At 44.1% G+C, this 17,430-nt stretch overlaps 1 protein-coding gene across 1 annotated transcript in view; it reads right to left on the reverse strand.

Annotated features, from left to right (window-relative positions):
- Positions 1-221: 221 nt before the first annotated feature.
- The window catches only part of LOC135512905 (probable voltage-dependent R-type calcium channel subunit alpha-1E), a 165,294-nt gene continuing 148,085 nt past the window's right edge, over positions 222-17,430 (reverse strand). Inside the window, exons 28-48 of the mRNA XM_064935404.1 lie at positions 17,060-17,220; positions 16,744-16,881; positions 16,043-16,244; positions 15,375-15,539; positions 14,714-14,824; positions 14,524-14,604; positions 14,301-14,420; positions 14,040-14,105; positions 13,814-13,905; positions 13,563-13,725; positions 12,807-12,934; positions 12,396-12,492; positions 10,623-10,728; positions 10,386-10,493; positions 10,167-10,267; positions 9,961-10,067; positions 6,317-6,461; positions 4,291-4,419; positions 3,585-3,729; positions 3,159-3,340; positions 222-3,039 (exon numbers count right to left, since the gene is read on the reverse strand). Of these exons, the coding sequence (XP_064791476.1) occupies positions 2,488-3,039; positions 3,159-3,340; positions 3,585-3,729; positions 4,291-4,419; positions 6,317-6,461; positions 9,961-10,067; positions 10,167-10,267; positions 10,386-10,493; positions 10,623-10,728; positions 12,396-12,492; positions 12,807-12,934; positions 13,563-13,725; positions 13,814-13,905; positions 14,040-14,105; positions 14,301-14,420; positions 14,524-14,604; positions 14,714-14,824; positions 15,375-15,539; positions 16,043-16,244; positions 16,744-16,881; positions 17,060-17,220 (3,099 nt within the window). The 3' untranslated portion in view covers positions 222-2,487. The remainder of the gene's footprint in view (positions 3,040-3,158; positions 3,341-3,584; positions 3,730-4,290; positions 4,420-6,316; positions 6,462-9,960; positions 10,068-10,166; positions 10,268-10,385; positions 10,494-10,622; positions 10,729-12,395; positions 12,493-12,806; positions 12,935-13,562; positions 13,726-13,813; positions 13,906-14,039; positions 14,106-14,300; positions 14,421-14,523; positions 14,605-14,713; positions 14,825-15,374; positions 15,540-16,042; positions 16,245-16,743; positions 16,882-17,059; positions 17,221-17,430) is intronic.

The raw sequence follows: 17,430 nt of genomic DNA on the forward strand, positions 1-17,430 counted from the left end.
GGAGGGAGTGCAGTTTTGATCTCATAGGGGAGACATACCCTTTTCTTTTTGATTTATTATTTAAATAAACACCCTTGAAACTGAGCTAATCCTTCTCTGTCCGTGTCTGTTCTGTGTAAACGTCTTGACCAAACCCTCTGTTCTGCCACAACACAGATATGCAAATTGTTTTTGTCAAAGTCATACAGGCATCTAGATTGAAATATAGTATAAACAAACCATTAAATTAGACATGTATTTATTTATATATACTACATATATACCAGAACGCTTTTCTATACCAGAAATTCAGAAGCAACATAAAACTCATCATGTTTCACAGAACAGTGGGCCCATATTGGCCAGCAGAACATCGGACCAAATACGTCCTGTTCACATTTCAGAAACATGTCAACAAAACAAATTACAACACAGCACATGATATAATATAAGCTCTCTTTTTGGCAACAATCACTGTTCAAAATGTAAACATCATTCTGTTGGGGTCTGATGAGAGAGAGAACACCACTGAGTGCACATGGATCCATCAACTGCTCTGAGTCGCCCTACTCACAGGCAGGCACATTTTATCACTATCACCATAACCATCATCACCATCATCATCACTATCACCATAACCATCATCATCACTATCACCATAACCGTCATCATCGCCATCACCATCACGATCATGTTGCTACAACAAAGAGCTATATCAGGGAAAACTCTCTTTTTATACAGCACTGTAAAGCCTGTTGGCAAAAATTGACTCAGTCAGCGTTCAGAGTACCATGGGAGTTAACTTACAAATAAATCATAGTTAGGAATCATCCATAAACACATCCATATTGAAATAATTTGCATCAAAGGACAGATAGTATTCATAATGACATAAAAGGCAACACATCCTCAAGACACTTGATTCTATTTACAGGAAAAATGGCTTTGTAGACTATATTTTTCAGTAGTATCCAGCACATGGACATGCTATGTCTGTGGTTTCCATATTGTTCTGTACAAGAGGCCAGTTTTGCTGCTGTCCAGTGAGGGTCTATAGTTCAGGGCTGGACCTCATCCAGGGCCTCACAGTGGACATCATGCGTAATCCAGTGTGGTGACAGTGACAGACAAAAGCAGGGAAGAGGGTCCTCTGTCCAGAGACACACTGAAGAGCACACAAGTACCCAACATATTTAGGCTGAAAATGACAACTAGAGCATTGACATGAAATGATGCTGGAACACCTGACTTTAGAGGGATCAAAGCACCAGAGCTCTGGAAATGTACAGCATCTATCAGGGAAAGGTCAGGTCCTTGTCTCGTCTATATCGTCATATCTACTGGAGAGAACATTACAACAAATGCAAAGGCCTTTCCTCTCACTTTGTTCAACAACCTTTTTTGTTCTCAGGTGAGAGCTCACGATCGGTGAGTTAACTGGTTCATACGGTCATTTCTGTTGTGACACCTTCTTCCCCATTGGCTGACTGACACGGAACCATTCAGTAGACGTCACTGCCTGAGAAATACCTCATTGACGTAGTGTGAAATGAGAGAGGAGAGTTGTTTTAAAACAGTGTCTGTGACAACCAATGTCTGCTTCAGATCCCTACACACCTACCACTGTGTCATGATCAATAAAGATCTAATAACTGAGAACTTCTGATCTTACAGGAGGAAAAGAGCACAATTTCAATACATTCCTGATACTTCAGTGCCACATACTATTTTTCTGCTACACACTGTACTGAACACACACTTACTCTGTTTCATAGGTCTAAGAAGTGAGGAAACATTCTTTACATCTTGAGTTATTTAACTTTGTTATTAATCAAAATGCAACTGAACGTTTGCACTGTATGCCAGCAGTCCCCATATCTTCCTTGTCTTGTTGATTTGACAAACATATTGTACTCCTACAAACACACACTCTTAGAAAAGAAGGTGCTAACTAGAACCTTTAAAGAACCCTTTTTGGTTCCAGGTAGAATGCTTTTGGGTTCCATGTAGAACCCTTTCCACAGAGGGTTTTACATGGAACCTAAAAGGATTCTACCTGGAACCCAAAAGGGTTCCCCCCTGGAACTAAAAAGGGTTATCCTATTGAAGCTTTATTTAACTAGGCAAGTCAGTTAAGAACAAATTCTTATTTATAATGACAGCTTACCCCGGCCAAATCCTCCGGGACGGCGCTGGGCCAATTGTGCGCCGCCCTATGGGACTCCGGATCAAGGCCGGTTGTGATACAGCCCGGGATCAAACCAGGATCAAACAAGGGTCTGTAGTGATGCCTCTTGCACTGAGATACAATGCCTTAGGCTGCTGCGCCACTCGGGAGCCAGCTGAAGAACTCATTCGGAACCCTTTTTTCTAAGAGTGCAGATACACACACGTACAGATGCACACTCAGTACACGACCTAACAGTGTGCTTCAAACTGAGGACCCCTGTCTTTTTTATACCCAGTTTTGCTGTCCATCTTCCTGCTCTTCTTCTACAAGTCCCGGCCCTAACAGCGGTCATCCTCGTCCGTGTCACTCAAGAGCTCGCAGGCAACCACAGAGCTGGCCTGACCCAGGCGTTTATGGAAGTGTCCGTTGGGGACCTGCCAGTTGTGTCTGAGCTGGGGGGCAGAGCTGATGGTGTTGGCCCGGCCCAGACTGGTTGCAATGGCCGCCTCGAAGGTCAGAGTCTCATCCAGGCCTGAGGAGTCTGGGCTGTGTAACTCCTCGTGCAGGGTCAGGTACGGCTCCGAGATGTACCGGTGAGGTGAGGGGTGCGGGTGACTGACCCCTAACCCTGCGCCACCCAACCCTATTCCCACCCCCGCTCCTGACTCTGGGGCTAGCCTCTCCCCCTCCTCCCGCAACGAGGGATCGTCCATCTCTCCGGGGGCCTCCTGGGTCCGGGCTCTGCCCTCACTGGCAGCAGGGGGGGAGAGGTGGGCTCGGCACACCAGGGGGGAGTAGGAGATGTGAGGGCGTGGCCGCAAGGGCGTCTGGGGGAGCTGGCGCCGGCCGCGGGGTGTGCTAGACAGGTCTGGGCTGCCTGAAGTGTTGCCCTGCAGAGAGTAGAGACCTCACACATAAACCAAGCTTCAATGGTAGTAGGGACAGTGTTTGATAGATAAAGCCAGGAATTGAATAATAATAGGCTCAGGGCCGTTGAGAGAACACTCACCTGTCTGTGGAGGGCATGTGTGCGTCCATCGCTGGGGGAACGGGACTGCTTGCGTTCTTGTGACGGGTCCTGGCTCCGCTCCTCAGAGTTGCAGCGGGACACGTCGGGAGACAGCAGGTGACGCCTCTCTTTGGAGCGCCCCCGCTCATGATCTACTGGTTCCCTGAGGTTGCACCTGATTCCTGAGAGGCAGGGGGAGAGAGGGGAGCTATGAAGAGGAACACAGTATAGTAAATACACAGCCATCAGGGGGCATCTGAAACTGATAGCTTCCACTGTTCTTCAATGGTTTTAAAATATGAAAGGGGTCAGGATCAGTGAATGGACCCTAAGCAGAGGCATATTGAAAACATTCCAGCTTTAACCAGAGTGAAGGAAAAGATGCCATGTAAACTCAGTGGCTGACTGTTACTGTGTGTCGTATACCTCTGATGCTCCTCTGTCGTGGTCTGTTCAGACAGTCAGGACTGACCCTCTTCAGAGAGTACTCCTCCTGCCACAGGCCATTCACACATTGATCCCCAATAGTGGAGAAGGAGCGCTTCATTGATTTGCTGCTGTCTGTCCCCACCTACACACAAATAGATAAACACATACACACATACAGCAGACACACACACATATAGATATACAGACATATACACACATATACATTTGGTTGAGAGAATGCGAGAGGGTAGAAAGTGTGTGGAGTTCTAATCTGAGTTCTGAGCAGAAGACTTTCTCTCATCCACAACACACATTCCATGTTTAACACATGGTATTTATATTGTGCTTTTCGAGGACCCAAAGCCCCTTCCTATCCATATTACCATGGACTAAAAATACAACGTTTGGGAAACATGGCACACTGACATGTTTGCCACGCAAGGATTAACTAGAAACCACCAAAGTACGCCATCCACACAGTCAACAACCATTGAAGGTAGCAGCTGAAATGTATATACTGTAGCAACCTAGTTAACACCCAATCCTCCTCCACTTCATGGCTGATTGCTGTATATATGTGGCTGCACTGCTCCAGTGTTCAGTCCCTCTGAAGCCCCCACAGAGGCTGTCTGCCTGGGTCCTGTTCTCTCTGAGGCCCGAAGGGTAGAGGAGGGGAGGTGAGGGGCTATACAGTAACAGGTACCTGTGTGTCTACAGCCAGCCGAGGCATAGAGGAGGCTCGGATAGAGACTGCCCGCCCGGGCACCCTGAGTGGGTCATCCTGCCTGTTAGTGGGGCAAAGGTTGCGGTTAAACTCTTTGCGCTCCGGAACCTATATAGTCAGAGAAAGAAGGAGGAGAGAGAAACACAGCAGAGTTCTAATGTGTGAAAACAGAGTTGGCAGCAATGACGTCAGAGGACCAGCAGAGGGCTACTGTACCAACACGTCACAAGCAGATGTAGTATGCTGACTGAGATTTTGTACAGTATTGCTATCGAATAGCCGTACACCCTCTTTACTCAGATTAAAAGCACTGGCTGAGCACAACGGCAGCCAAAGCACTGTGTGTTGGCAGTGTAATGTATTAATTTTTCACTATTCATTGTGAACCTGTGTGAGTGGTGACTGTCTGGAGTGCTCAGAAGTACTGTGGGTAGGAGTACCACTGTCAACGAGGGGCTGACAACCAGGCGGGGCAGGGCAGATAGGAGGGGCTGAAGGAAGGAAGGGGGCGGTGTCTACATGCGCAACAACGGCTTAAAGCTTAAAATGGAGCTTGAATAACTGAAAGCCATGAAGCGGAGGCAAGAACCAGTCACAGGCATGCAGGCATAGGAAACCAAAATGCCCCACTCTTCACTAAAGAGCTGAGAAGAGCTGAGAAACCATAACCACGAAATATGAGCAGTATCCTCCAACAGAACTCGGTACAGCTGCTCAAAGAACAGAGAGATGGATGGGAGTGCCATATGGCATATAGCTCTGTTGATGACAAAGGTGCCAAATACCAACACAGCATAATTAAACGACAAAACCATGAGAAGAGGGCTGACACCAAACCACCAGAGACAAGCCGCCGTCTCCGTCCCTGTTCCATTCACACACTTACAGAAAGTCACACGCTTTCATGTCGTCAAAGTCACACTCCCCACAGTGCCAAAACTCAGCAGAATCACAACAATCTTGCAAAATAAGCATAACACGCATGGTTCATCAAAGCCTATGGCAGAGAAATTATGATACCATTCAAAGAAATGGGTGAGTAGTGATAAATGCCTTAAAAAAGGGACACTGTGTGGAGTGAACAGCATGGTGAGACATTGCCATGGTGAAGTTGAGAATGACACAGAAGGGGCCAGACAGCCTTATCATCGACTGCAAACCAGCTCTGCTAGATAGAACTGGCTTGGACTGTGTAGAGTTAACTAAAGTAGGTGTGTGTTTGAATGGCTTTGAGTGTAAGGTAAGAGTGTGCATGACTCAGAAATGAGTGACCAATCTGTTCTGGGTCTAATTGCTATGATGACAGTTGGATCAACAGCAATGCTTTTTACAATGTTGTTTCAGACAAGAGTTTGATGATGAATCAGAATATACTGGCACCATATATCAAATATTTCAACACAAATCACAAATCAACACCCTCCCACAACCACCCCCCAACCAACTCCACCCCACTAATCAACTAGCGTCAAAATACAGAATATTGATTGGGCCGGGCCTCTTGGGTAACAATTGGTGGACAGAGACAGCTAATTGGCTGGACAGTGACAGAGAGATGGATGGGGGAGTGGATGAGTCAGAGTGAGTCCAGTCAGACACTGCCTCTCCTGGGAAAGACAGCCTCAACCCCCACTCCTCTCCTCCCCATCTCTCTGGATCACAACCACAGCCTACCAGACCATAATGCAACCCTTCTCACTCCATCCTATCTCACTGGAGGTTTACCCATCAAAAGTCTACTCATGCATTATGTTTGTAATTATTACACAATTATTTCCCCATTAAGTGTGTAACACAGTAATACATACATATAACATACAATGTGACATAATGTATTGTACTGCTTGGTTGAGGGAGCTTGCAAGTAAGCATTTCACTGCACCGTTTATACCTGCTGTAAACTGTGCACGTGATGAATCAACTTTGATTTGATTTTGATTTGATTATAGTGCGTTGGGTGAGTGTGTTCATGGGGGTGTTACAGTACTTGAGACCAAGTCCTTACCAGTGTGTGGAGCTGGTGGTGGAGCAGGTGGTGGTGGTGATAGTTGTGGTAGTCCTCCTCTCTGTCCTCTAGGTCCTGGGACATGGGCTGCATGAACATCTCCTGAGGGGATATGGGACTCAAGGCCACAAATCCTCCTCTGGTCCTGATGGAACAGATAGGAAGCCAGAAAGACGCTCAGAGAGGCATGCCTATCTAGGATGAACACATATCTATTAACTCCATCTACAGGCATGCACACACAGGATCAGTTGGTAAAGCTCAGTTGGTAAAGCGTGGCACTTGAAACGCCAAGGTTGTGGGTTCATTTCCCATGAGGGACCAGTAAGGGGACAAAAAGGAGAATCAAATTATGAAAATGTATGCACTCACTACTGTAAGTCTGCTAAATGACTAAAATGTCAATGTAAAAAGACTGTCGGTCTCACTGTAATTGACCGTTAATTAATGTAAACATGTTTAGCATCTCCAGCCCTCCACACATATGAGTGACATACAAGCTGCTGATGAACACCTTTGGAACATCTACATTTAAAAAGTATAATAAATCAATTTTATATACACCTTCACAATAATTCCATTATATATTTTAGTCAAGTCTAAAGAAACATTATGATACGAAGAAAATGTATTTCAGAAAACAGAATAGGAGTAGGCCGACTGTGTCACGCCCTGACCTTAGAGAGCCTTTTTATGTCTCTATTTGGTTTGATCAGGGTGTGATTTGTGGTGGACATTCTATGTTTTGTTTTCTATGATTTTGCGTTTCTATGTTTTGGCCGGGTATGGTTCTTAATCAGAGACAGCTGTCTATCGTTGTCTCTGATTGGGAACCATACTTAGGTAGCCCTTTTCCCTCTATTCGTTGTGGGTAGTTAACTTTGTTTGTGGCACTAATGCTCTGTAAGCTTCCGTTTGTTGTTTTGTTGGCGACATTTTGAAATAAAAAGGAAAATGTACGCTCACCACGCTGCGCCTTGGTCTTCTTCCAGCAACGGCCGTGACAGACTGTATGTTATCTGGCTGTGCGCCATAAGCTGTAGGCTTGTTCATTTAGCTTACACGATATGCTTATAAGTCCTGTTCCATTATTTTATATGATTTTATAGAAAGAAGAATATAATTGAACTAGCTGAATAAAATAGGATATTTTTACCATTCCGGAGCATAGAAATCATTTGAAACAGGTCCTCCTATACACAAGATTTAGAGTTATTTGGCAACTTTAGTTCTGAATGAACCAAACCTTAGAATGTCTTAGAAATTAAAACATATATAGGCTGCATGATGCGGCTATAAGCAATATAATCCTTTCTTTACTAATATGTAAAATGAGTTCGGATTTAGAATGGCCCATTATGAAATGGGCAGGAACAAGGACATGATAAAAATACATGTCATCTGTATGCACTGGAATAGCGAATGGAGGCCGTGTGCTTTCCCGCTGGTCCGGTAGGCTACTTTGGTTTTATAGCGGAGCTATGCTTAATATGAGGAGCTGAGAAATACATATAAGTAAACTTATTTTACTCCATGCATCACTGTTTGAGGAGCATGCACTTGCTGTGTGACAGGTGATATTCCGCCCAAACTCTGTATGCAATGGGCTATCCAACCCTATTCCTGCAGCTACCCAGTGCTTGATTTGGGATACCAAGTGAATTAAATCTGTTCGGGAACATCAATAGTAACATGTTTTCGCAAGCAAAACATATTTCACTGAACTGTTGACAGCCCCACTGCATGCTTGAGAAAGGAATAAAGGAGAGAGGAGGAGATGGAAATGCACGGTGGTGAGAGATTCTGTAGCTAAAAGGTAATGTACCACCCAATTCATTGTACAAATGTTTTTTTAAATCCCTATTACTAGGCTATTCAAAATCAAATACAAATTCACTTTAATTGTAGGCTACTTGTAAGCTGCCTTGCCCTGCACAATGAACCAACAGCATTGCCTAGGTCTCTCTACCAGAATCATGGATAGACATTTTGGAGCAGAGAATAAGGTAACCAGTACATCCAGTATGCATAATAATACAGTCCACCACTCTCAAAGGCGATTACTCTAATTTGTTTAATTTTAAAGTATAGGCCAGACCAATTATGCACCAGACATTTTAAATCAGTTTTGTTTCATGTTTTTCTGCCATGGGTAATATGCGGTAGGCTATGTATTGTATAACCGCACAATCATAATTTTATTCCGTTTTTTCCCCCAGGCTTGAGCGCATAAGTCTATGCACATGTATATTCTCTAATATGTGTATAGGTGTTTTGAATGAATCATCACCTTAGAAAGCGCTGTCCATTTCATTGTAATTAGGCTTTGAAATAACATCCACAACTACCATGTTTTACACTTAATGCAACCTGCTGTTGAACTTCTGTCTTCAAACTGATCATCACAGTGAAGTCAGTTTTAAAAGCACTATACTGTTTTGATGATAAGTGTTTGTTGTGATTTTAAATTGCATTTGCGATGATGTCAGAGTGGTTAGAGGGCCCCGAGTACCAGGCCAGTAGGACCTGATGGTAGTTAGCAAGTTGGGTACTATCAAAGCATGTCCAGATTGCATAAGACGTGATTACCATAACTTATTATCCTCTTGAAGCTAAGGGGCACTATTTTTATGTTTGGAAAAATAACGTTCCCAAAGTAAATGGCCTATTTCTCAGGACCAGATGCTAGAATATGCATATAATTGACAGATTAGAATATAAAACACTCTAAAGTTTCCAAAACTGTCAAAATATTGTCTGTGAGTATAACAGAACTGATATTGCAGGCGGAACCCTGAGGAAAATCCAATCAGGAAGTGCCTCTTATTTTGAAACCCTTCTGTTCCTTTGCATGCCTATCTTCCATTTAAAGGGATCTCAACCAGATTCCTTTTTCTCTGGCGTCCCTAAGGTGTCAACGGTCTTTAGACATAGTTTCAGGCTTTTATTTTGAAAAATGAGCGTGAAAGATCACATTGCGTAAGTGGATAGGTGGGGGCTCTCAGAGTGAGTTTTTGCACTATAGAGTTGTTCCATTGTTCCTCCCGCTGTTATTGAAAGACCTACACACTCGGTTGATATATTATCGAATATATATTTTTTAAACTACCTAAGGAATGATTATAAAAAACGTTTGACATGTTTCTGTGGACATTATGAATGCTATTTGGAATTTCCGTCTGCGTTGACGTGACCGCTCTTTCCTGTGGATTTTTGAACATAAAGCGACAAACAAACGTCAGTATTTTAGGTATAAACGGTTAATTTGATTGCTTTTCTGATTTTCGTGACCACGCTTCCTGATGCTAAGTGTACATAATGCTATGCTAGGCTATCGATAAACTTATACAAAACGCTTGGATTGCTTTCGCTGTAAAGCATCATTTCAAAATCTGAGACGACCGGTGGATTAACAAAAGGCTAAGCTGTGTTTTGCAATATTGCACTTGTGATTTCATGAATATTAATATTTTTTAGTAATATTATTTGACTGTTGCGCTATGCTATTCAGCGGTTGCTGACGAAAATGATCCCGCGACAGGGATGGGTAGCGGTCACGTGGAATTTAACTGCGGTCATAACTTATGACTGCCGGTGTGGGGGAACACCGGCAGTCCTATTCATGAGTAAAATAACATATTTACAGGGCAGATCCAGGGCTGTGTGGCAGGAAAGGGAGGGCTTTGGCACTGCAGAGGATCTCTTGAGGCAGAGAGGACGCGTCCATACGCTGGAACATGGGAGCGTGTTTCTATAGAGGGTGAAGATGAAACAGGTACAGTATGAGAGTATGCAAACTACTTTTAAGAGGAGGTGGTTTCCTAACTATACTGTACATAGAGTTATATACCTGCTCCTCCAGCTGTTGCCTGAGCTTCTTGGCTTTGCTCTGCTTGTAGTAGTCCATGATCATCATGGCTGCATAGATCTTCCCAATGGTCATATGACTGGCTGGAAGACCAATAGCATAATGTCACTAATTTGGAATTCTTTGAAATTCATAACTCCTAGAGTAAATAGTTCAATTACATTGACTAATGCCAGTGGGACCACACATTCTGACGGTCACCTTTGTGGATGGGGACGAGCAGGTCCAGGGTCTTCTGTGAAAGGTGTGACCAAATGACACTTATCTCCTTCTGTAGATCTGAATCCATCAGACCTCGGTCCTCCCCTCCTGGAAACACCACAACAACAGCAGATCAAGCATGCAACTTATGGAGGAAATTGATCAACAGTGTGTGGAGAAAGTAGAGAAAAACAACAAGGTTATACTAAGTATATAGCATGTTAGCTAGCGCCTGACCTCTGGCTATCTTCACCTCGAGGGCGGTTCGGATCAGGGCCATGAGGGTGGAGGTGAAGTGAACCGACATCTCTTCATCCACAGGCATGTTCATTAGCACCAGCCTCTGAGGGTGTCCATGGAAGGGACAGAGGGGGAAGCAGGAAATATATCTCATCAAACAGGAGACAACATGATGCAAATGGGAGGAGCTAGCCATTTGCAGTCTTAAATGTAGTACTCAAGTCTCTACTTGATAATATGTTTTCACTGTTTAAGCTAAACTTACAATATAAGGATAAAAACACATGTGATAAGACAATACTCTAATAAGAATGACATAGTAAGATCAGCCAAGAGACTCTCACAACACAGCATGCACAAAGAGGGTAGGTGAATCTCTGCCATTGCACATGCACACATATCACAAAATAAATGACAGGGAAATGATATGTGAAAAAAAGCTACAGCGTGCAAGGGCAGAAGGCACATGCATATACTTATAGGAAGTAATCAAGAAACACTGATTGAGGAAGATTGTATGACATTCTGACACTGTACAGTGTGGCTCTATGAAGTATATGTCAGCTTTATGCACCCATTTCAAAACAGCTGCATTCTTACTGACTGTAAAAGCCATTTACTCCACAGACAGCTCTTAACACACAAAACATCAATTAATTACTCAGTCAGTTCTCTGACAAGATGCAAACCAATAGAAAAAAAGAAAACACAAAAGCACAATGCTTATTTCTTTTTAATGTACGTATTGTCATCCACCAATCAAAAAACACCATTGTAGATTCTCTTACAGTTGAACAAGCGACACATTACGATACGATAGACAACAGCCCTTTCCCACACTTCATTTGGAATTGGGATGATCCGGTATGACAGAGAGCAAGGTTTTAGTTTGCCGTCTCCATTGACCTAACATAGAAACTTTGCCTGTCTGTATTTGGTCTACCTTATAAGCCACTTTGGATGGACATTTCTTGCCGAGGCCTAGAGGTGGCGACATGAGGGTCAGCATTTCATACATGTCAGTGTAATGAATACGCCCGCTGGGGAGGAGGCAGGGAGCAAGGCAGATGACGAGGAGGAAGGGCAAGGAAGGCATTCCCAAGGAATGGAGGAAGAAAGGAATATGTAAAAGGGAAGAGATATCAGAAAGAGGGTTATTCAATGGCATTACACAGAAAGAGGAAAATGATAAGATCAGGTTGTGGTCTTTCTATGCAGACCTGGCATAGAAAAAAGGGAGCAGAAGAAATCTAACATGACCAAAGGAATGACAGTAGGGTACTCTGTGGATCTGGCAGATACTCACATCACATCCTAAACCTGTACTGCTGACACTTGTCAGGGGGGGGACTTACAGTAGGCCATGAAGTCACCACCATAACACTTTTCATCCTTCTAGGACCAGTCAGCTAACCCAGAGGTACCAGATCCAACCAGGCACAGAGAGCCAGGGTATCACAGAAAACTGATTTTGTGTAGTTGTTAACTTTACACTACATGTTCCAATAGCTCATTGCTCTGCATCTACAGAATGAAGTGCATAATGTTCTGTATGTTAGAGGAACACCCATCTCTTTGTATCCTGAAGCCATAGCCCAGTCATTCTTTGGCCTGGAGCAGAGCCAGAGCTGGCCTCCTCCAGCAGTGAAAGCAGGCCATAGAGCAGTAGTAGTAACTGGTAGAGAGGAATGGAGGGGGCGGGGGGCAGAGCAAGGATCCCAACATAGGAAGGGGTTGAGGGAGCGAGGGATAGTGGTGGGGGAGCCAAACCTTGTAGGCCACCCTGTAGGGGCAGTTCTTTCCAAAGCCCAGGGGAGGTGAAATAGTGCGCACTACTTTGTACATCTCCTTATAGTGCATCCTTCCACTGGAAAGAACATACATTTATGTAGTTAACAATGAACATAGAGATTCAGCTTTGCTGAAGTTTACTAGAGCCGAAGTGCCAGCATTGCCCTAAGATAAATAACCTGGAAAGCAAAGCATCAGGACACAATGGACAGCAATTAGCCAAATATGCAATACTTTTCATATCATGAGATGTTTTGGACATTAGGGTTATAATATGGTGGTCTTTGTAAATAGGTGGGGGTAACATTAGAATAACTGTAAAATAGTAAATAATTCACATATGTGCTGCTACTTTGTATGTGTTGTGTTGCTGTTGGGCCTCTGACTTACCAAGCAGCTCGGTCATATTCACCCCAGATACGAACAAATTCATCCAGGTGGTGAGGCCCCAATATCGAGGAATCCCGGGTGAGGTATTCAAAGTTGTCCATGATTACAGCCACAAACAGATTCAGCATCTGAACAGTGATTAGAGGAGGTCATAGACAAGGAACTACAGTATGTGTGTATGAAAGTGAAATATATATGCATGTAGGTGTCTCCTTCAACTTCTTCCGCTAATTTCTGGTAAGAGTAGAACTCTTAGAGTAGGACAGTAGGACTCTTCGACTCGGACAGTATACCTCTTAGAGTAGGACAGTAGGACTCAGAGTAGGACAGTAAGACTCTTAGAGTTAGGAGAGTAGGACTTCTAAAGTAGAACAGTAGACCTCTTAGAGTAGGACAGTAGGACTCTTAGAGTAGGTCTCTTAGAGTAGGACAGTAAGCCTCTTAGAGTTAGGACAGTATGACTTCTAAAGTAGAACAGTAGACCTCTTAGAGTAGGACAGTAGACTCTTAGAGTAGGACAGTAGACTCTTAGAGTAGGACAGTAGACTCTTAGAGTAGGACAGTAGACTCTTAGAGTAGGACAGTAGACTCTTAGAGTAGGACAGTAGACTCTTAGAGTAGGATAGTAGGACTTTTAGAGTAGGACAGTATGACTCTTAGAGTAGGACAGTAGGACTTTTGGAGCAGGACAGTAGGAGTCAGAGTAGGACAGTAGGAGTCAGAGTAGGACAGTAGGAGTCAGAGTAGGACTCTTACCAGAAATGAACTGAAGAAGATGAAGGAGACAAAGTAGAAGTAGGCAAACTCAGTTCCACAGCGCTCCTCGTGGTTTGATGTTAGAGCTAAGGGGTCTGGCTCACACTTCTGCCCCCCTAAACATGACAGCATGATCTCCTGCCACGACTCCCCCGTGGCACTCCTGCAGGCAGACAGCGGTGTGTCGTTCAGTGACTGAAAATGAGCCCCGGTTTGCCACTGTGTGACACATGAAGGATATCCAACTGTACCTGAATAGCAACATCAGAGCACCAAAAAAGGTCTTGAAGTTGTTGTGTTGGTTGATGTGAGTCTCCTCATCCAGTCTGATGTTTCCAAAAACCTTGAGGAATATTCAGGCATATATCATGAGATATATCCTGACTCAGTCTTGTATACAGAAACGACAGATTCACACCATGCAATGACAAACTTAGAAAGTGGCAGAATAGATAAAGAGTGTGAGCAACATCTTACCTGCATTCCGATGATGGCATATATGAAAAAGAGCATGGCAATGAGCAGACAAACGTAGGGGAGAGCCTGAAAGAGAAACCCTGTGTCATGACACAGTAACAGACGTTACACACGCACACACACACACACACACACACACACACACACACACACACACACACACACACACACACACACACACACACACACACACACACACACACACACCTGCCTTCAGTGTTAAGTGTCCCTATCCAGTACTGTACTGTGCGTGGAGCTGACCTTAAAGGACTGGACAAAGGTCCAGAGCAGGATGCGGATGGTGTAACCCTGCCTCAACAGCTTGATCAGTCTGGCTGCACGGAACAGCTTCAGGAAACCCATGTTGAAGGTCTCAATTGACTTCAGGGAGATGAGAGAGTAGGTTTACAGCTCATTAGCAGTGCACTGTATAGAAATGGTAACACAATCAGCCATTGATTGATATTCAGTAATGCTTTGTTACCTGCAAGTCTACCACTATTTCTGTGATGCTTCCCAAAACTGTGATGAAGTCGAATATATTCCAAGTGTCTCGAAAGTAGTTCTGAAGAAGAGGGGAACACATCCATTCTTCAGTCAGTAGATGTTAGTAGCATTGCAAACAGGATCAGATCATGATGTCATGGACAGTAAGGCATTAACTTGCTCCTCACCAGAAAGCCAAAGGCCATGATCTTGAGGACACACTCCACAGAGAAGAGCACAGTGAAAGCTGTGTTCAGGTGTTTCAGCACAGCCTCGTATGCTGGTGGGGCAGAGTAATACTACCACCATATAGGAGATAAAGAGAGACACCATTAAACACCATTGGAATGACCCCAAATTACTGGGATGCACAGACAACCCAAAATACACAATGAACCTAAACACAGACCATCTTGCTCAATCACCATACAACTGTAGATCTATGGCCACAGGTTCATAGCAGATTTCCTCTGATACATAAATAGCGTAACATTAAGCTGAGGCTATAAAAGGAGTCATTCCTCTGAGTTGTACAGACAGAGTTAACGAGGCCATGTTAAATACTAGCCGGTGGATATAGATCAATATTTAATAGAGGCTGAGTCATCCTCTCCTTCCGTCTGACTGAAGGCCTTTTCTTGAAATAAATTGAATGCTCACAAGGACGGGAATGGAAGAAACCCAGACCGTTAGCTAGAGAACAGCACAGAGTAGAGGGACATGCATCTTACAACCCCATTCAGCTACAGCTACAGGCGCCATAATACCTTTTGCACCACAGGGACTAGACTTCTGCTTTACAAATGGGATTAGTTCAGTGTATTGTTTGAATGTGATCATTATCCACACCTTCATCATCAGGACAATGGTGTTGAGTGCAATCATGGCCAGCACAGTGTATTCGAAGGAGGGGGAGACCACAAAGTGCCAGAGGCGGTACTGGAACGTCTGCCTGTTCTGAGGCATGTAGCGGGTCAGGGGTTTGGCACTTATGGCAAAGTCAATGCAAGCCCTCTGTAAGGGAAAACAGACAAGAAGGAAAGTTGAAGAACACTTTGTTGGGAATAAGCATGAAGCAGTTAGCTCTGGGAAAGTCCTTATATTTTCTCCTTGAAGTAGAGACACTGCTGTATGGACTGCTGGGAACATTCTGGTCAATATTGACTGAGGGATACCTGTTGGGAGAGACTATGTGAGTCTGGAGGGGAAATCTCACTATTCCTGTATATTTACCAGGCATTTTCCATGAGCCATTGTGCTCCTCTGTGTAATAACCTGTCAAGACTGAGCGAGTTAAATCTAAAAGCGCAGACGGGGTCATTTTGATGTGTGTGCTACATTCCACCAGCAAACCATATCAATAACACATACACTGAGCTGGTGTGTTCTAGATTATCACTGGAAAGTCTACAGTTAAAAAGGAATGTCTAGGTTCCATTTTGCTGGTTTTATGATTCACTGTGTTTGTGTGTGTGTGTGTGTGTGTGTGTGTTTGTGTATGTGTGTGACTCCATCACCTCATTCTTCTCCAAGCTGCATTCCTCCATCATCTTGTCTCCCTGCTCCTGGAAGGTGATGATGATGAGAGCCACAAAGATGTTGACGAAGAAGAAGGGGAAGACCACAAAGTAGATGACATAGAATATGGACATCTCCATCCTGTTGCCCCTGCTGGGACCTCTGTCCTCCTCTGTCACGTCCACAGAGTGCTGCAGGACCCTGGACAGACACACAGACAGACCACAGTGTACTCAGCAATGGACTTTCTGAAATATATTTCAGTCTAACTTATGTACAGTAGTGACATAGTAAAAGAAAGTAGTCTTGTGCGAGTCAGAGAGTCAGCGAGTCATCTCCTATGGGGTGGCAGGGTAGCCTAGTGGTTAGAGCGTTGGACTAGTAATCAAAAGGTTGCAAGTTCAAATCCCCAAGCTGTCGTTCTGCCCCTGAACAAGCAGTTAACCCACTGTTCCTAGGCCGTCATTGAAAATAAGATTTTGTTCTTAACTGACTTGCCTATTAAATTTAAAAAAAAATCTCCTGTTTCTGTAGTGTTTGGCACAAATACACCCCGTGGACAGAAAGCTAGTCTATTGCAGTCTTTAGTATAACTCGGCTAGGGTTTGAACTTCCAACCTTTCTATCTCTGGCAGGACACTCGTCCACAAGGTGCTGTTGTAACATAGTGTAAAGTGTGTATGGAGAGAGTGAGACTTACTGTGGCCAGCCCTCCCCAGTGGAGACAGTAAACAGAGTGAGTAGGGCCCAGACTATGTTGTCATAGTGGAAGTCATGTCTCCTCCAATCCCTTCTCTTCACTTCCTTTTTATCCTTCTCATAGTCAATGTAGAAGCCTCTGAAAGGAAGAGACAGACACACAGTGTACAATAGACATTCAGTGGACAAAGAAGCAGTAAAAAAACATGACCATACTGTAGGTCTCCAATAGGTCTCCATCCACTACAACTACAGTATGTTAGTGTTCTGTAAGGCCCAGTGTATGAGCGTATGCAGGCAGCTCAGCAGACACCTACTGGCAGTCCTTCTCTGTGTCTTTGGATCCGTCTGTGCAGTAGAAGAACTTCCCTTTGAACAGCTGCACAGCGATGACAGCGAAGATGAACATGAAGAGCTTGTAGACGATGAGGATGTTGAAGACGTTCTTCAGAGAGGTCACCACACAGTCAAACACTGCCTACACACACAGGAAGCATGAGGGAAGGCAATTGAAAAAGTGTCAAAGAAAGTGATACGCTAAAACTGGGGGTTCAGCTTTCGTCCAGTTAGCCAGGGATTTGTTGAGGCTTACTTTAATTTTATATATATATTTTCATTTTTCTCCCCAATTGGTAGTTACATTCTTGTTCCATCGCTGCAACTCCCATACGGACTCAGGAGAGGTGAA

Source organism: Oncorhynchus masou, chromosome 24 (assembly GCF_036934945.1).
Source record: "Oncorhynchus masou masou isolate Uvic2021 chromosome 24, UVic_Omas_1.1, whole genome shotgun sequence".
In the NCBI taxonomy this organism is placed as follows: Eukaryota; Metazoa; Chordata; class Actinopteri; order Salmoniformes; family Salmonidae; genus Oncorhynchus; species Oncorhynchus masou.